This window comes from Nuphar pumila, chromosome 2 (genome assembly GCF_984573655.1).
Source record: "Nuphar pumila chromosome 2, dmNupPumi1.hap1.1, whole genome shotgun sequence".
Lineage (NCBI taxonomy): Eukaryota > Viridiplantae > Streptophyta > Magnoliopsida > Nymphaeales > Nymphaeaceae > Nuphar > Nuphar pumila.
In genome coordinates, this window is record NC_143250.1 from 43,316,970 (window position 1) to 43,338,070 (window position 21,101).

General features: G+C 36.2%; 1 protein-coding gene across 1 annotated transcript in view; it reads right to left on the reverse strand.

Moving 5' to 3' along the window:
* The window catches only part of GSL8 (glucan synthase-like 8), a 209,795-nt gene extending 198,558 nt beyond the window's left edge, over positions 1-11,237 (reverse strand). Inside the window, exons 1-3 of the mRNA XM_089995715.1 lie at positions 10,757-11,237; positions 8,854-8,951; positions 6,874-7,037 (exon numbers count right to left, since the gene is read on the reverse strand). Coding sequence (XP_089851841.1) covers positions 6,874-7,037; positions 8,854-8,951; positions 10,757-10,964 — 470 coding nt within the window. The 5' untranslated portion in view covers positions 10,965-11,237. The remainder of the gene's footprint in view (positions 1-6,873; positions 7,038-8,853; positions 8,952-10,756) is intronic.
* Positions 11,238-21,101: the final 9,864 nt, after the last annotated feature.

The window sequence follows — 21,101 nt, forward strand, 5'->3', positions numbered from 1 at the left end:
ACTCGGGTAAGGCTTCAGACTCGGCCCGGACTCGGTCAACGCCGAGTCGGACTCGGTCAACGAGTCCAGGCCGAGTCCGTCTACATTTGGTACTCGATCAACTTTGACCGAGTCCAAAATTGTCCATTTCGAGTTTTAAATTATGTTTTGGATCCGGGTCGGGTCGGGTCCAAACCCGACCCAGATCCAAATTTTTTTTGGCAGCCGAACCCTAAAAGGGGTTTATCGACAGGGAGAGGGGCTTACCCTCTCGATTTTGCCTGTCCCCCTCAGCCCCTGCAACTTTCTCTTGCACCCACGCCGGCAATCCGAACTCCGGCGACAGGCAGCCACCGTCTCCCCCTTCATCAGGTATGTCGACCCTCCTGCACCCTCTGCTCGTAGCCTCCCTCCTTGCACCCTTTGCACGCAGAAGAGGGGCTCGGCCCCCCTCCCTGCACCCTCTGCTCTCAGGGGAGGGGCTCGACCCCTCCCTGTGCTTCCGACTCATAGAGGAGGGGCTCGGGCCCCCTCCCTGCACCCTCTGCTCGCAGGGGAGGGGCTCGGCCCCTCCCTGTGCTTCCGACTCATAGAGGAGGGGCTCGGCCCCCCTCCCTGCACCCTCTGCTCGCATGGGAGGGGCTCGGCCCCTCCCTGTGCTTCCGACTCATAGAGGAGGGGCTCGGCCCCCCTCCCTGCACCCTCTGCTCGCAGAGGAGGGGCTCGGCCCCTCCCTGTGCTTCCAACTCATAGAGGAGGGGCTCGCCCCCCCTCCTGCACCCTCTGCTCGAAGAAGAGGGGCTCGGCCCCTCCAATATTCCCTGTTTTCGCATGGGAGGGGCTCGACCCCTCCCTGTGCTTCCGACTCATAGAGGAGGGGCTCGGCCCCCCTCCCTGCACCCTCTGCTCGCAGAAGAGGGGCTCGACCCCTCCAATATTCCCTGTTTTCGCAGGGGAGGGGCTCGGCCCCTCCCTGTGCTTCCCATTCATAGGGGAGGGGCTCGGCCCCTCCATGCTTCCCTGTTTTCGCAGGGGAGGGGCTCGGCCCCTCCCTGTGTTTCCCATTCATAGAGGTAGTGTTTATTAATATTAACTTTATTTTATTTACTTATTTTCTTTTCAATTTTCACTTTTCAGATATAATGGCGAGTTCTAACGGTAGTGTCAATACATTTGGTTCAAGTTCTAACCCTGAATTAGATGTTTCTCAACCACTTTGGAGGCTTGTGACAAAAGGGATAAAAGCTAGTAGTGGTGGTGGTGGGAATGTGCAGTTTCATTGTAATCTATGTAAGACTGTTTTCACAGGTTCTTATACGCGTGTGAAAGCACATCTTTTGCATATTCGTGGTCAAGGAATTAGGGCATGTTTTGGGGTTGACAAAGACATGTTAAAGCAATTAAAAAAAGAACAAGAGGAAGCTGAAAAGAAGAAAATTGCAGAGATGAAAAGCGATTCGATTAATTTGTCTTTTCCTACTGCTAGTGATACACAAGAAGAGCTTTTAAAGAAAAGAAAGATGGAAAGCAATAAAACAATACAAGCGTCATTCAAAAACATGGCAAGAGCAGAAATTGATAAAAAGATTGGCCGATTCTTTTACTCAAGCTCAATTCCTTTTAATGTAGCTAGAAGTCCATACTGGAAAGATATGATTACATCTTTGGCTAATTGCAATTTGAGTGGTTATGTGCCTCCTAGTTCAGAAAAAATAAGAACAGTCATTCTTGCAGAGGAAAAAAATAGAATTGAAGACTTGCTAGAGACCCAAAAATTTGCATGGAAACGACATGGAGTGTCGATTGTTTCTGATGGGTGGACTGATATACAAAGGCAACCACTGATAAACTCCATTGCTTACTCACTAAATGGGTCAATCTTTTTGAAGACTGTTAATGCATCTGGAGAGTATAAAGATGTTGAATATTTAAAGAGATTATTTGTTGAAGTGATAAAAGAAGTGGGTGAAGAAAGTGTGGTGCAAATCATTACTGACAATGCTCCAGTTTGCAGTCGTGCAGGAATGAATTTGGCAAGTGAAGATACATATTCACATATTTTTTGGACTCCTTGTGCAGCACACAGTTTAAATTTGGCACTTAAGAGTATATGCAATCCATCAAAAGATGATGCACATGCACATGAAATGTGCTTATGGATTGAGAAAATAGAGCATGATGTTCGAAATATTAGAAATTTTGTTGTAAACCATCATCATGCCCTTTCTATATTTAATAGGCATTCTGATCTCAAGTTGCTGAAACTCGTTTTGCTTCTCTCATTGTTATGATAAAAAGAATTAAGCAACTCAAGAATGCATTGATGATGATGGTGGCTGATGAAGATTGGGATTTTTATCGTACTGAAGATGATGTCAAGGCTCAAGCTATCAAAAAATGCATCTGTGATGATTTTTGGTGGGATAAAATTACATATTTTGTTGAATTTACAGAGCCTATTTGGGAAATGCTGAGAGAAGTTGACAGAGATGTACCCATGCTTCATAGAATTTATGAAATGTGGGACAATATGATTGAAAAAGTTCAAAGTATCATTTTTAAACATGAGAAGAAAGATATTGCACTTGATGATTCAGAATTTTATAATCATGTACATTCAGTTTTAGTGAGAAGATGGGATAAAAGCAATACACCTTTGCATTGCATGGCACACTCTCTCAATCCAAAATACTATGCAAAAAAATGGTTGACAGCAGGTGTTGGTCGTGTTTCTCCAAATGAAGATCCTGAGATATCAAGAAATAGAATGATATATTTGAGAAGACTTTTTAATGATCCTCACATGTTTAAGGTTGTAAATAGTGAGTTTGGCAAGTTTTCTACTGGGAGATTTGATTCTTTAGCAGCACTTGTGGCAAGGGACGAGGAAGATCCCCTTAATTGGTGGGCAACATATGGATCAGAGACACCAAATCTGCAACGTCTTGCAATGAAGTTGTTATCCCAACCTGCTACATCATCTTGTTGTGAAAGAAATTGGAGTATATATGCTCAAATTCACAACATTAAAAGAAACAAACTCACCAGTAAAAGAGCAGAGGATTTGGTATATGTTCACTCAAATCTACGATTAATTTCTCGTCGCACCAAAGAAGAGTATAGGTACTTTTTTTTCTTTGTATTCAAAGTTTGTATTTAAATATTTGTATTCAAAGTTTTAAGTTAGATACTAATATAGTGCTTTTTTTATGCAGTTGTGGACCATCCAAGAATTGGGATGTAAATCCAGAAGATTTTGACTTGGAGGGAGAACATAATTTACATACTCTCAACATGGACTACCTTGATCCTGTTCTTCCTTCTAATTCAGACGATGAGGCAGATTTATGATAAGTTTTGTTGTTTATCATACTCACAAGCTTCTTTATGTGTTATATTTTGGTAAGTTTGTGTTGTTAAGAATTGTTTTTTTTTGCTTTACAATTTACAATCTTTATGTGTTAATTTATTGTTATATATATATATATATAATTATAATATTTAAAATATATATATTTATAATATATATTTTTTAATATATATATAGCCGAGTCCCCGTGTCCAAATTTTTTGGAATTGCGCCGCACCCGTGTCGCACCCGCACCCATGTGACATAGATTAAAAAATGAAAGGGGATAAAAGCCCCTATTTATACACATACAAGAGAGGAGAATACCTCAATATAGCTTGTTGGATTGTTCCAAAGGCTATAAATATAGTTGTTGGACTGTTCCAACAACTCTATTGAGTAGTCAACTTTATGTTGACTAGTCAAAAAAGAACCTAACAGCTATATTTGGTATTTGAGCAAATTGTCTCTATAAAAATAGAAAAAGACAAAAAGAAGTTAATAAAATAAAGTACTAGTTTGCCCCTAATGGTCATAGCCTAATACAAGAACTGAAATGACCAAAATACCCTTAATGGGTATTTACCTATTACATCATTTATAAATAATATATATACATGTATATATGTATGAAAATACATATATATACATGTACAACTTAACATTATGTAGATGATTTATTCTTATACTATAGTTCTTAGATGTGTTTTATGTCTTGATGTTTTTTAGTTGCTCTTACACACTTAGAACTATCAATTAGCTATGTTTTGTAGCTTATGAATTTACTGTTGGCTATTTTGTTGTGAAAACGAATATGCATTGTATATATAAAGATATATTTATACAATGATTCTTGCATTGTCTTGTTTGCATTTACTATTAGCTCTTGATGGCTTGGGCCTTTAATTCTAATGTGCAGTTGCACACACACATATATATGTTTTCTCTGTAAATATCATAAACATATATTATAAATTTGCAATATTTTGTGTTTATATTATATATACATATCTGTGTACGTAATTCATATATAATCTATAAGCGCAGTTGCACATACATATATAGGCTTTAATTGTGTTAAAATTATGTAGTTGCCTGGTTCGGTTATTCAATTGCAAATTTATTCTTAATTTTTTTGAGCAGGTTATCAATTGCATGGCTTGTATTTACCTATTACATCATTTATAAATAATATATATACATGTATATATGTATGAAAATACATATATATACATGTACAACTTAACATTATGTAGATGATTTATTCTTATACTATAGTTCTTAGATGTGTTTTATGTCTTGATGTTTTTTAGTTGCTCTTACACACTTAGAACTATCAATTAGCTATGTTTTGTAGCTTATGAATTTACTGTTGGCTATTTTGTTGTGAAAACGAATACGCATTGTATATATAAAGATATATTTATACAATGATTCTTGCATTGTCTTGTTTGCATTTACTATTAGCTCTTGATGGCTTGGGCCTTTAATTCTAATGTGCAGTTGCACACACACATATATATGTTTTCTCTGTAAATATCATAAACATATATTATAAATTTGCAATATTTTGTGTTTATATTATATATACATATCTGTGTACGTAATTCATATATAATCTATAAGCGCAGTTGCACATACATATATAGGCTTTAATTGTGTTAAAATTATGTAGTTGCCTGGTTCGGTTATTCAATTGCAAATTTATTCTTAATTTTTTTGAGCAGGTTATCAATTGCATGGCTTGTTTATTCAATTGTTCATTTTTTTTATTTGTCTATGGCATATTTTATGTCTATTGTTATTAATTTGTTTGCATACATGATTCTGTTTTTTGTATATTGTTCATTCACATTGTTAGTTATATGGTTAGTTTATTTAATATAATTGTTTTACAATGTTCGACGATGACATGTTATGTTTTGTCTATTGCTTATTGTTGATTGATTTTATGTTGTATACATGTTTGTTATTAATTTTAGCAGGTTGTTTACATATTGTGTATGTTTTTTTTAATTCTTTTATTTGGGGTAATGCCTAGGCCCCGCCTAGTCTTTTTAGGGGCTCGCTGCCTAGGCTCCGCCTAGTGCCTTTGACAACTACGGCAGGTTATCAGTTGCATTGTTTGTTTATTCAACTGTTCATTTTTTCTTCTTATTTGTCTATTGCTTATTTTATGTCTGTTGTTAATTTGTTTGCATACATGATTTTATTTTTTGTATATTGTTCATTTACATTGTTAGTTGCATGGTTTGTTTATTTAATATAATTGTTTTACAATGTTTGATGATATGTTATGTTTTGTCTATCGCTTATTGTTGATTGATTCTATGTTGCATACATGTTTGTTATTAATTTTAGCAGTTTGTTTACATATTTTGTATTTGGGGTACCACCTAGTCCACCTAGGCCTATTCAAGCTTACCCAGCCCAACCTGATTTCCAGTCTAAACCATAAGCCATTTGCTCCCAGAATGAAATGCTAGGACAAAATGTCTTATAATCACCTTTGCGGCATTAAAAAATTAGAGAAAGCTCCTATGTTTAAGAAAAGGCAAGGGACAAACTGCAAATAAAATGTCGAAAATTTACATTCTACCGTGTTGGAAGTAGTTCAGTCTTAGGGTGTTTGGAGTTAGATTTAGAATATTAAAATATTAGGATATTAAAGGGAATGCTTTATCTTTTTTTATGTATCATGAACTATAATCTTCCAAATCAATTTTAAATTGGCTTCAATGTTACTCAAGACCAGAGTTACCAGAAGCTTCTTAGATAGGTGGGAAGCTCGCTTCCCAGAAACTCGCTTCGGAAGCGCGATACTACTCGCTTCCGAAACTTGATGAGAACCTTGATTCCCCCACGCTTCTCCTATGCTTTCCACACACTTTATTTATTCTTATTATATGTTCTCTTACTCAACTTTTCATGCTTTTTATGTGTTTTCTCTGACTCTTCTCACTCATTTTTATGTGCTTTCGCTAAATTGGTAGTCATCATTTTTAGATTTTGTTAAAAAATTAATTCTTACACTAAAAAATCATGAAATTTAATATTAGTCACTTTTATTTTAGTTTTTATTTGTGTTTTATTTTGATTCTCATTCAATTCTTATATTTCTTTTTTTTTTATTCCTCGCTTCTCGCTTCCTATATATTTTAAAATGCATTGTTTTTCGCTTCTGCTTCGGGTATCGTTTCCCGCTTCCGCTTCCTAGTTTGGCAACCTTGCTCAAGACTGTGTTTTGGTTATTTATAATTCTGTTTTTTTTCCTCTTTTTTTGTTGCATATTTACTGCATTATTTAGCTTCATTCTGCCAAGGTTATGCGGGTTTTTTAATTTTTTACTTTTTAGGATTATGGGATGGAAAATTTTTATTTCTACAATAGGTTATGATACAGTTTCCTTGCAACTACGATATGTGTTATGATGCATTTTACAATATTGAGGACAATAAACACATGAATAAATATGCATTCAAGAGGAGATGTACTTTTTGGACTAGCACATGAGCAAATAGAAGAAACAAGGGAGAAGTACATACTCTCCAAATTGGCCACTAAAGGCACCAGATTCCCTCCATTTCCGCTCTTCCTTCTGGATGTCATCCACTCTATGTCGTTTTTTGTATGATTGGTAAAATTCCCACAAACGTTCAATATCACGATTGCGGTCGATCCTAGCTCCATCCTTCTTTGAGAGTTTTTGCTGTTTTAATCATTCATTCACCACAACATAGGACACAAGAATAAAACTGTCAAGCAAGCCCAAAACATAGAAAATAACAACCAGAAAAGTAATATGGCAGGTTGTGCCAATTATTCAGCAAGCATGTAGCGAAAAATACTGAATACACAAGGATGATTAATAATTAATTGATTAATGAATTGCAAGATTAATGAAAAATAGAACAAACTGATAAGTTGTTCAGACGTGCAATGACATCATATATAAAACCATGTTTGGATGTAAGGTGGATCAAGGTGTGTCAGGTTAGGAACCATGTATGATCTAATATAGACCCAAATGAGCACAGATTGGAACCATGGTTCGAACCTAACTTAAACTTATACAGTCACATACCCGTTGAGATATATGCACCAAATAACAGAAATTCATGGAACAAATCAAAATCCAAATTGTGATAGGTCTGTAAGGAACAAGAAATTTCTGTATCTTAATTCCATAGTATATTGATGGGGCAAGGCTCACCTGAACCAAAAACAAAGCCAAGTTGGTCTTATCATGATCTAATTCTTAGTGAGTTGCAATTGGTTGGACCAAAGCAGATTAAACTGAATCTATGTGTATCTGAAATGGTCATGATGGATATAATGTGGTTTGGAAATGTGGATCCACGCAACACTAGATATGTTTTGTTTAGTTGAGCATAAATTGAACCAAGCCAAGCACGAATGAAACTTTACTGGATCTAATGCAAACATGCATAATAACTATGGCAATGTTGGTCAAACTCTACACCTAAATGAGAGTCTATATTGGCAAACAAGTTGATCATGTTTCCTCAAGCGGGTCCAATTTGAACCTTGGTGAGCTTACATTAATGTCGATTCAGATAGATATAGCACACACACACACACACACACACACACACACACACACACACACACATGTTTAAGCAAATTTTGAGCTAAGCATATCCTTATTCAGGCTCAAACTTGTCCACGTCAAACCTAGGTAAGCCATTACTGGTTCAATTTGAACGAGTACAGGATCAAAGTGCATTGATGTAGGAAAGACTGGTCAAAAAGCATTTGCATGTGACACATAAAATAGCTGCAGCATTGGATCTAGTCTGACCAATGGATCACAAAGGGTTGAACCCAGGCTTTTAGCTAACATATAACAATTGATCTTACTTTGGACCTTGGTGAGCTACATTTTGAGGTAGATGGAAATGATGTTCAAATAAAAAGTATGACCAAAAATCAAACAAAATGAAACAAAGAAAAATACCTTAAAATATTGACATTTTGAAATAAACTTCCATCTAAAATGTGCATGAATGTGAACAGAAATAAGTGTATCTAAAAACCATTATAATCAATTATGGAATATAAACTGTTAAAGCAACAATCAGAACAAAACCCAACAAAAAAAATCTAATCATCTCATGCATCCACCAACAAACAACAAAACCTGTTAGAAAAGAAACAGAAACGATTTTGTTTTTGCAGACAAAAAGGTGGTCTCTATGAACCATTCATGTCAGTAAGTGAAGAAAATGCAACTCCGGTGAACACACACATAGCAATGCAGGGACCATACATGCATCTACATATGACAAAAGGTGCATCAATCATGTCACCAAAGACCACATTTAGCTCCAAAAGATAAGCAATCATGTCAAATCATATGTGCTCACAGATTGACAATGAAAAACTTCAAATTAGAAGTTTTTAGCTATGCAACCGGCCTATCAGAACACACAAAAAGGTATGTAAATTTATCCATGTAAAAAGTTATGCATGCACAGAAGCATGTCAGAAAGTCGTCACAGCACCTTAATCACTGACATTAAGCCGGTTTTAAATTGCAATACACCTCTGCCTTCACTGTTTGGATCCAGGTTTTGTGCCATCGTATATGCTTGCTCGCACACTGCATAATATAAAGAATGACCACGACAAACACGATTCAATCACAAGGTATACTAGTTCTTGATATCCCAACATAAACTAAGCAGAATTTGTTTAAGAAAGAAACATGTAACAGAATAAGAATACGTGATCCAAAAGCTGAGTTGCTTCCTCATTTAATTGCATTTAGTCTTGGATCACATGACACAATGGAATTCCTTGCAGAGGCAAAATGAATTGTAACAATGGTTTATATCACAAACAGAGACACAAATATATATATATATATGTGTGTGTGTGTGTGTGTGTGTGTGTGGCAGATGGAAGGAGAAAGGTCGCACAGTTGCAAAATTAGAGTTCAACATGAATTGCACCTTAAATTGCATTATTTATTATATTTGTGGTTGTAGGCAAGCCCTATTTGCAGGCCAATTGGGCAGAAATTTTTCAACAAATTGACAGACCGTGCTGTTGTCTTGAAATTTTAAACAGTTTTCATGCATGTGTTGGTAACAGAATATGGAACCACCTCATAATGTGCTAGAAGACAGATTTTTGCTTTTTCCTTTTGCGTCAATATAAAGGTTCTTGCATGGTCAGAAATGGTTTGAAAAAAAAATCAGAAAACAGTCAAAAACAAGAAGTAGAAGACCGTATCAACATTGCAGAGGCTCCAACCTATGATGGTCCAACGTTGTTGCTGGTTATAATAAAAAACTGCATCATGTCAGAGGACGTGCCTGAATTGCTTGCCCCTAGACTGATTATAACATTTTATGCTCTTATAGCCTTACAAAGAAACCCTGAGCTTCTTGAACAATATAGTGTGTAAACCTGGTAGGATAAACCAGTAGGTTATCCACAGTTAGCGCTTAAAAATTTTGCCCCACTAATTAACTGAAAGCTACATTAAAAGTTCCTTGCTCTCTACATCCTGTTTCGCAGTATTAATTATGACTCGGTGACAGTATTTTGCTCTTGATAAGAGTATAAGTTCTTTTATTTGGATCAATGTAGAATAAGTTTGATGGAGTTTTGTTCCTTACATTAAACCGATAGCATTTAGTACTTGCAAGTGACGTACACTGACCCATGTTCCACCATCTCTGACTCGATGTTTCCCAACCTCAACGCTCTCAATCCACTTTCTCATCTAGCCATGCAACTCATACGGCAGGCGCAACCTGAAATGCCAATATATACCACCCCATGTTTTGAACAGTCTATGTGCTTAAGAGATTCATACACAATGCAAGATGAGATCTCACCCAACCTGGCTTGACCACATCACCCAGCGCTCACTGTAATTGTTTAGCAGGAGACAATCACTTCAGTTTTTTACTCAGACTCAACGACAATAATTTGTTTCCGTGTTGTCTATAAAGGTATGGTCCACCCTGTCCGATTATCGTTATCAACGACTACGATGATGTGCTGTTAACAAGTTGCTTTTTATCAAACTGCTGATTCAATTGACAATGATGAAATACTCGACATGGAAACTAGTGAAGAAAACCGCAACGGCGTTCAGTAAGTTCAGAACGTATATCTAACGATTGTACCGCAACGGCGTTCAGTAAGTTCAGAACGCATATCTAGCGATTGTACCGCAACATATTCAATATCTTCCTCATGCTTTTACCCTACAATGAGGTGGACTACCCGCCTAAACAACACTAATAGAGCGGCAAATACGTGGAATTTTCGGATTCCTGTTGCATATCTGTTTTTTTTTCTGTAAACTCTAACTTCAAGAGTTCAAATCTAAAGTTCGCCTAGCTCCCTAACAAAAAAAAAAAAAAGAACAAGGAGAACGAAAAAACTCACTGATCCTCGCGACATTGGGATCCTCGTCCTCGATCGCGTTCGCCGCCTGCAGAATCGCCTCAATGTTAGTATTCTTCTCGAGAGACTCCGGGACGGCGGACGCGAGCCCGGACGATTCCCGTAGAGGCCCCCGCCGGGAGCTCCGCAGCTGCTCTCTTTCTAGGGTCTCCCTGACAAGGCGCTCCCAATTGCTCGCAACCCTAGCCATTTATCCCCACGATCTGAGACCCCCAAACCAAGATGCCGGGGCACAAGCTCAGATCTGCGTGGAGAAGACGCGATCGTCGACGATTCAATCCATGGTTCCTTCGGATCGAAGGATTAGGGTTTGCAGGAGAGGGGGATTTCCGCGTGTGGGAATGGAGAAAGAAACCGAGGGAGAGAGAAGAGGGGAGCGGGGGCTGAAGACGCAGGGAAGGTGTGGGGCCGGAGTGGAGACTCAAGATGGGGAGGAAAGAAACGGATTCGACCAATAAATGATGGGGGGAGCGGAAGTGCTTCGCGTTTTTTAAGGGGTCGTGGTGCGCGACGAACTATGGTTGCGTTTGTATTGGCGCGCCCTCTTCTTTTCGGTGCAGCGAAAATGACGTCCGAGTCCCTGATGTCGTTTTTGGACTTTTTTTTTTAAGGCAAGCTGGGGTTAGAAAGACCCCTACCCTACTCGACTGATACCCTTGAGATTTGAGATTGCAACGTCCCAACACAAGGTGACGTATCCTACCAGACAAGCGGTGCCCCAAGTTGGTATGTTTAGTTCAAAGTCCCAACACAAGGTGACGTATCCAATCACACAATCAAAAAGTATGTTTTGTTTTTGCCCTAAATAGTAAACTCCTATGCTACCAGCGGATCACTTTTTGATCATGCATCATCTCTAACAGGAGTTTCTTTTGACGATGCACCCTTTACCATCGTCTCCTACTATCGGAGTACCATTTGTTGTTGCCTTGAGTCCATGTTCCCGCCTTGATTTTTAGCTTGTGTTACAACACATTGTCGTCTTCTTGTTCTTGCCTTGTGTTACAAAACATTCTCTGATTCGTTTCTACCTCGTGGAGATAACTATAAATCGATTGACTGGTTTAATCATTGGTGGGCGTCATAGGGGTATTTGTCGGCCATCTCTTTTTACAATCTTTTCTTATTCTACATTTTCGTTAGGCAGTACAAAAAAAAACTATGACGCTCAAACATTCCAACAAGTGTCATTAAGGCGTCGTGAGTATCTTTTCATGTCATCATGTTATTGTTGAAGAACGTATGTTGTCGTGAGTGTCATTAAGGCATTGTTTTGTTATTGCAGGTGGATGTTGTCTTTTTAATGGTTGGAAAATTAAAGATATTTGTAAGACGATAAGACCTGTTGACAAAAATGTTTGTTTACAGATGCGAGGAAGGGCTTTTACCCCATCCGGTATCGTCCATTCACTCAATATATGCAATGTAACGCAAATCACGGTTATAGTAACATACTACCGATTTGTGAGATATTGTTTTATTTCTTAATATTGATTTGTAAGCTATTGTGCTGAATTTCTATATCGATTTGTAAGCTATTATGCTGAATTTTTTTCATCGATTTGTAATATATTATGTGATATGTATATCGATTTGAAAGATATTATGTGTTTTGTAGTGCCAATTTGTAAGCTATTGTGTTGAATTGTCGTATTGATTTATAATATACTATGCGATATGTATATCTATTTGTAAGATATTATGTATTTTCTAGTATCGATTTGTAAGATATTTGTAATATGATTTTAAAACATGTGTGTGCGGAAATACATTATTGTGTGCTTGCGGTGGCGATTTGTGTATTCAAATCACTACTCATTTAGCAATTTCTATTGAAATCGCTTCACAATGTCGTAGATATAACTAAATCGTTGTCATGTGAATCGCTATCGTCAACACACATATACGATAAATCATTTCTTTTATTGGCATGGTAAATAACAACTCGATGCTTAGTGTAAGCAAATAACAAATCATTGTTGCTTTTATACTGTGATTTATTCAATCGTTTCTTTAACTTGCTTAACCTTATTAGTATTCGTTGTTATATGCATCTTGAATAAATCGTAGTAAACGTATATGTTGGCTAACACAATTTGATATCTTGTTTATGACAGTGGTGAGCTTATCATTTGGTTGGAGTGAATATGATGCATCTCAATCATTAGAAAGTTATGGAGAAGTGAACATCTTTACTAATGACGCACCTGAAGAAGTGAACATGTGCACTAATGATGCACGTGATAAGAAGGGTGCAGGCATTGGATTCACTCTTAACTTGAATATTCCAGCAGAAGAAATGCAATTCAATAATGAGGTAGATGTTATCATCGCAAAAAAAAAATCCTCTCCCTCTGAGAGAGTGAGAGAAACGATTCTACGAGTCAAACTCGACCAAAGTTTTGAAAATTGATTTTGAAAATTACTCTCCTCCATTTTGAAAATTTACGGGAAAATTCTGTGGAATGAGATTCGCCTGTCGGTACGAGGTTCAACCGTTCCTAGCGCGTTTACAAGGGGTAATCGAACCAAGGATCAAATGTGTGTTTTGACTAAGTTAAATTATCTAAAGTATGCTCTATTTTCCTAGAATGCACAAAGAATCAGGCATGTGCTATGGAATTTTGAACGAATACAAGTTTTGAAAGAATGATGTTGGCTTGAAAAATTGAAATGTACTTGAAAAATAATTGGAAAAGTGCTTGAAATTGGAATTCCTGGGAAAATCATTAAAATTCTTTAGAAATGAGAAATTTGCATTGGAAACTGATTTTTGAGGAAAACTTGAACTTTGGAAAATCGATTTTGAGATTTAGATTGCTTTTCTGAGAAAATAGATTTGAAAATTCTGAGAAAATCAAGTTCATTGGAAAATGACTTTTAAAATGGAGAATGGATTCTCAGGCAAATGGGAAATCTGAGAAAATCGATTTTTTGAGATTGGAATTAAGGATTCTGAGAAAATCAATTTCTGAAATAATTTAAGGAACTTTGGAAAAATCGATTTTGGGATTTGAAAATGAAATTGGGAATGTAAAAATCTTTGAAAATCATGTTTTGAACTTGGGAAATATTTCGAAATCTCATTTGAAAATTCAGAGTTTTGGGAAAATCAAATCTCGAGAAAGACTTAGAATTTTTTGGGAAAACTGATTTTTTTCAAATAGAATTGGAAAGTGAATTTGAAAATAATGCAAATTGAATGAATGGATGAATTTGAAAGATATTTCATTGAGGAATTGAGAAATCCTTTTGAAATTTTGAGAAATGCAGTGCATTTTTGAAGTTAGCCTAAGAGTGTAGGCTGAATGTGGCTAATATGAAGATCATAAATATCGGTTTCATTCGTATTCTGACTATGGCCAAAAATACAAATTCCACCAAGTTTATAAACTCCATAAGAGCTTGTGCACGTGTCATTCGTGTCAACCATAGTGATTTTGGAAAATGTACATATGCAGTATACATCAGATATCAAAATTTTCAGGAATCAAACTATATGCAATGCAATCCTATTCTAAGCTGAAAAGTAACTCTTATTCTAAATTATTACAACTTGATATTTAATTGAATTAAAATAAAAGAATAAAAGCTAAGTCTTCTTCTTGGATGTTCCTGCAAAACTAGAAAACATATTAGCAAAGAAATGTAGGTTTTTTAAAATTTATCCGAAAATATTAAAAATTATCAGCTCAGAATCATACCTCCTTTGATACAAACATGAGAAATAATGAATAAATTTAAAAAATAAACTTGGAAATTCGAAATTGGGGTAAAAATAACCAAAATGCTTATGATGACCTTGAAACGAGGGTTTTTTTAAAGAATTTTTGTAAAATTTAGAATTTTAAAAATCAAATGAAATAAATCAAACATAATATGATGAAATGTGATGATATGCACAAAAAAATGGAAAATTGAAGTTTGGAATTTCGAAATTGAGGTCAAAATGACCAAAATGCCCCTGATAACAAGACTATGGCCTTGAAACTAGTGTTTTCTGAAATAAATTTTGCAAAAATAGAAAATTTGAAATACAAATGATATTGAAATTGACCCTAATATGATTCTATATGCTTATGTATATGATAAAACCTTAAAATGGTGAAAATATCATAAAATATCAAATTTAACTTGATTTTCGCTTCTGAATTTAAAAATAAACTAACATACAAAGCAAATGAACTTGGATTTGAGCCAAATTTAGCATGGACACCTAGATTAACCCTAAAAACAGAATGAAGCTTGAAAATTTAATTTTTTGTATTTTTTTAATATGGAAAATAGCTAAAATTTAAAAAAAACAAAATTTTGCCTAAAAGGCTGATTCCAAATGAGATTTCTAATATCAAACTTCCATAAAAATATCCCAACTTTTATGGGGTTACAGATGACAGTAAGACAAGGATTTTTTCCTTTTCCACATTCTGGTTTTGACCTATGGTCGTAGTTGGATAGCTCCGCAAGCCTGATCGGAATCCGGCGACTCTAGGGTTTAGAGCAAACAGACAGGTTTCAAAAGAAAATGTGGGAAAATAACAGACAGATGGGAAAATAGTTGGAATTGTGGAAAAATGTTTCTGACAAACAAAGGAAAATTTTCTCTTTTTACAACATTTGGATTCGGGTTACGGTTTGGAAATGGGCACACTGTTATCAGAGACCTAAATCTCTGGAATTTCTGGATATTAGAATCTATTAGACATAAATGATAATTTGGAAAAAATACTTGGATAATCCAAAAAATCTCCAATATTTGGGAAATGACAAATGAGTGTGTTAGGAACAACTTTCGTGTTGAAAGTTTTTGCATTCGGGCTACGGGTTGAGCGGACACTGCACATTAGGGTCGGTCTATACCCTGACAAGGAAAAATTCAGGATTTCCTAGGGGTCTGAGAAAATTGATTTTTAACAGAGATCAAATCTGTTTATAAATATCCCAAAATTTTCAGACAATTAGTAGATTCTATCGTGAATCTACTATAATTTTTAAGGAGAGATTCAGATCTCTTATGGGGGTGAATCTGGAGGTTTTTGTCTGCTAAAATAGAAACTTAAATTTTGGGAGTGTTCAAAACCCACTACAACATATGATTTATTTAATAGAGTTCAGAAACCTAAATGGATCTAGGTTTTTGATTGGTGATCACAGATAAATAAATGTATTCTCAGCAAAATTTCCAGAGTTTATTGACAAAAAATCAAACATAGGATAAAAACTGGACTATACGTATGAGTTAAAAACATCATAGAACATGAATTGAATGTTAATAAATCGTATCACATGAATAAAATGATTGGAAAATATTTGGATGGTCCTAAATGCAGCCTAAAATGTCATGGAATATGATAAAATGAAAACAATAGGGATATATAATCAATTTCTTTAATGTTGGTTGTCGAAAGAAGGGATCCGATCCATCTATCAGATGGATCACCTCTTACTTAGCCTTACCATGAAAATCATGTGTTTTGTACCATTTGATCATGTAAATAATGGCTTTTCAGCCATATGAAATAGACTAAAGCATTGTGATAATATTTGTTACCTTGGGATCTTGCTTGCATTTTATCCGGCTGAAGAGGAGGTCTTGTAGGAGACGGCACAGGCTGGAGGGATCCCCAGTTGTGAAGGTTGTGGAGGAAGCTGCCACGTTGATGAAGTTGTTGTAATGGAGGTTGAAACCAGAAGGGATCTGCTATACAGTCTGTGATAAATGCTGCACCACTTGGAGGAAGCCTTGGAAGAGGCTCACAGTGGTTGGAAAGGGTTGTTGCAAGGGGAGGGATGAAGCACCGGCTAGGGGCAAAGTTGTTGTTGGAGATGTTGCTGAAGCAAGGAAGTTGGAGGACCGCCTGCTGAGATGGCTGAAGCTGGAGTGGTGCTGTACCTTCAAGGTGGAGGTGTGGCTGCAATCTGTTGAAGTGCTTCAAGGTGGAAGGAGGTAGATAGCTGCAACAATGGGAGGGAATAGGCTGGAAAGGCCAGCCGTATGTGTGTTGTTTTTCATTAAAAACCCAAAAACTTAGGTCTTAATGATAAATAAACTTAGGGCTTCTAATGGGTTATGTGTGAGATCATTTGTGTGAGAGGGGTTTCAAAGTGTGATGGGCTGGAGAATAGGGAAAGGAAGGGAAGGGAAGAAGGGAAAAAAGGGAAGAAGGAAAAAGGAAAGAAAAGGAAGAAGGGAAGAGGAAAGAGAAGGAAGAAGGGAAAAGGAAGAAAAGGGAAGAAGGAAAAAGGAAAGAAAAGGAAGAAGGGAAGAGGAAAGAGAAGGAAGAAGGGAAAAGGAAGAATAGGGAAGAAGGAAAAAGGAAAGAAAAGGAAGAAGGGAAGAGGAAAGAGAAGGAAGAAGGGAAAAGGAAGAAAGAAGAGGGAAAGAAGAAGAAGGAGGGGTAGCTCTACGTGAGTGGGCTGGAGAAGAAAGAAAGGAGGAAAGAAAGAAGAGAAAGAAAAAAAGAAAGAAAAGAAAGAAGAAGAAGAAAGGAAGAAAAGAAGAAAGACGGAAAAGAAGAAAGAAGGAAGGAAAGAAAAGAAAGAAGAAAAAGGAAAGGAGAAGAAGAAAGAAAGGAAATGGAGAGGAAGAGAGAGGGCTTCTGGTCGACCCCCTTGTGGGTCCCACCTTAGGTAAAAAAAAAGAAAAAAGAAAAAAATAAACAACTAAAAGAAAATAAATAAAGTAATTTTTTTATATATATGCATATATTAAAAGGAAATTGCAAATGGATGGACCATCTCAGAGCGGGTCCAAATTTTAATTTTGAAATTCATTTTGAATATTAGAGGGGTAAAATAGTTTTTTCAAAAAAAATTCAGACGAAACGAGCTATTTTTGGCAGTTTTTGAAACAAGCTCGGATTTTGAAGTTCAATACCTCGTTGTGAAGCAAATCCAGTGCAAAATTTGAAAATTTGAGTTTGAAATAAATCTAGATTGTTTTTCTTGAGAAAATATTTCTAAATTTAGACTCCCGGGGGTAAAAATGTTAATTTTGGAAACCCAAGGTTTGAAATTGATTTCTGAAAACTTTAAAAACTCAATCTGGATTAAAATTTATAAAACTGGAGTTCTGGACTTCAAAAATGAAATGAAATGTGATGAAATGCCGAGAAATGATACGAAATGATAAGGAATGATATGAAATAACATGCGAAATGCCGACCGTGATTGAAGAAATTTGGATATTTGACCCCGATTGGTACTTGTACTAGTTTAAAAAATGTTAAATTGATAAAATTTGTCAAATGATTTAAGAAATGGTTTTCAGGCCCTACCGAGCTAGAGTGACACTGAAAATTAGGGTTTGAGCTGAATTGAACTGAAATGAGCTAGATTGAGCTAGGTTTTAGAGTTTTAGAACTCCAATGAACTGACCAGACACTGACTCAACTGACCTTTCCGACTAAATTTTCAAGAAAATCTACCATTTTTTAGAGAAATGATACAGAACGGTCACTAGAGTGAAGTGAATTATGAATCTGAGTTGGGTTTGAGCTAGAACAAAGGTCACTAATACTGACATAAACTAAAATCGAGGCTCAAACTCTAGCTCAACTGACTGGATTCAGCTCAATTTCAGCTGAATGAGCTGAAATGGGCTAAAATGGACTCATAGACACTTAGAAATTATTTTGAATTGAAACCGGAGCACTTAAACTTCTGGTGAGCTCAAGTTAGACTCTGGGGAATATGATTGACTGTGAATGACTGACTCAAAGACAATTGGCTTGGATTTGAGTGAGAAATGAGCTCATTTATGAAGAAATGATCCTATTTTGGCAGGAATTGTCAGAAATGAAAATGGCCTTCTCACTGTGAGCTCAGATGAGCTTGAAATGACTGATATTTTAACTGTTCTGAACTGACCAATAAGCTTGGTTGACTCCGACTGACTGGGGTCCGGGATGACCTATGGGTAAAATGGTAATTCTCCTAATAAAAGTTGGTAAAATGGTGATTTTTCTGGCACAAACTTGGGGTTTGACTCCTACACGGATCTAACATGGTTGGTACTGCACGAGGAGGGTTGTCTGAGCATGGATGAGGAAAATTTTGGGTGTTTACAGTACTATATTGTATGGGAGGGCGAAGAGCATCTGAAAAGGCAAGAAGCACATGTTACGTATAATATTGACAATATAACAGTTGAATATACATGCAAAATATATGAATTCAAAGGTATTTTATGTCATAATGCTTTAAAGGCACTTAATCAAGAGAAGATATAAGAAATACCTGAGTCATATTTAATGCAAAGATGGACGAGACAAGCAAAGATTGAACTGCTGAATACAAATAATGTTAGTCAATTTTGTGTTGATAAGAAATGCCACATTGCCTCCCGTTACCAACAACTATGTAGGTTACTTATGCATGTTGCAGATTTGGCATCGAAAAGTGAAGAAGCCTATGTATGCATGAGAAAAGTGTCAAGGGAGTTACTTGAAAACGTGCAGTTAATTCACCATTAGTCTGTTGCATCTCATGAAGATCAGTTCAAGAAAATGAGAGTGAACAACGGAGGTAAAACTCATGATTCCCTTGACCCACATGAAAAGTTGCGCCGAAACATAAACATCATCTTCAATAAGTCAGGAGTCAACGTTGTAGATTTTGGTGAAAAAAATCACCTAAGCGAAAGGTATTAAAAGGAAATCTGCCTCTGATCGCAGTCATCGGAGGACAAAGAGTGCACTAGAATTGGTTAGCAATAAAAGGCCTAAGAAACAACCAACCTCTAAGCAAAAGTAATCAAGCCCTTCGCATGAACAAATATATAATACATTATATTGCTTTCCATGTAAATTGCATTACGTACAACTTATCAATATCTAACTTGTACAATTTTCAATATGCAACAATACCCTACAGATGTGTACTACACCGTTGGAACCTTCAATGCTCCCTACCAGTTTGAGTGGAATGTTAGCATCAGTTTTACAAGTCTTTTTATATGCAATCAATGTTGGGAGGATATTTGCATTTCTTGTGAAACTTAATGTAGTATCTTATATTGTTATGTTTCTTCACATACTCAATTCAATTCAAAAGTGAGCTAAGGAACACAAGAATCACGTGTGAATTCTGTTTAATAATGTATCATTTACATGTATAAATCATTGTAATATGTATCCTTCACATGTATAAATCGTTGCCTCATCTATAATACAGAGCTATAATTTTGATACTGTTGTCGAGGTTTAAAACCCTAATCTATTTAACCTCTCTTTCTCTTTTTTGCGGCAAGAATTTTTTCTTCTTTTTTCTCCTCTGCCTTCATCTTTTGCTTCTTTTTCTTCTTCCTTGTAGTTTTCTTCTTCGTCTTCAATCGTTGTCGTCATACCGGAGTAAGCACATATATTCTGCATGATGGATAGGGGGTGATGTTGGTGACCATGTATTTGATCTATTCCTACTGTTAGACCCTCTATCGTTTCCAAACCATCCTTCGTAGTTGGAAAAATATCTACCTAATCTTTGATATACTTCATGACAAATATGTTGCAGTCGTGCGACCTTATATTCTCTGCCTCTTGGGATCCCATACCTTATGCAACTTCGTCAGCTCTGCCTTGAAGCTTTCTGCACTAGCCCACAGGCATGAACGAAAGGCTCGGTTGCCTATTGGTCATACGAAGCCTTATATGTGCTCGATCTAAAACAAACGAGGAGACCACGATTATGTTGTATTTATCGTGAAGTATATCAAAGTTTACGCAGAATATAACAATAACAAATATGCTACAGTCGTGTGGTTCAATCTTCTTTGCCTATAGAAACATATTATTGAAGTTATCTCGATTTGTATCGTTGATGTTACCTTGATTTGTAGTTTACTAAGAAACTTCGTGTCAATTTGTTTATTTTTTTCTTTTTCACCTTTTATTAATCAGTCATTGTGCAAATCGCGATAGGACATATCGTTCACATAGACAAAGCTCATAAAAGCAAATCGTGTAGGACAAATATTGTTATTCTATGAAACTTAAAGAATTATGGTTGTAAGTCGATTTGTATTTATCAAGTTACCTAGATTTGGAATTTACCAATAAACATCATGTTGATTTATTTTTTCTTTTTCTTTTTCACCTTTTATCAGTCATTGTATAAATCACGATATGATAAATCATTGTACATATACTATATTTTAGTTATTATACCAGATAGTGTCCTATAGCGATTTATACAATGGCGTCTATGTCACGTGACAATAATTTCTGTTTGCTATAAATAAAGTCTAACCTCTTGACGTGTTTGGTCAAATTGGGGTAATTGTTGATTTTTTATTTTAACCAAGAGAGATTTACATAATTTATATACACAG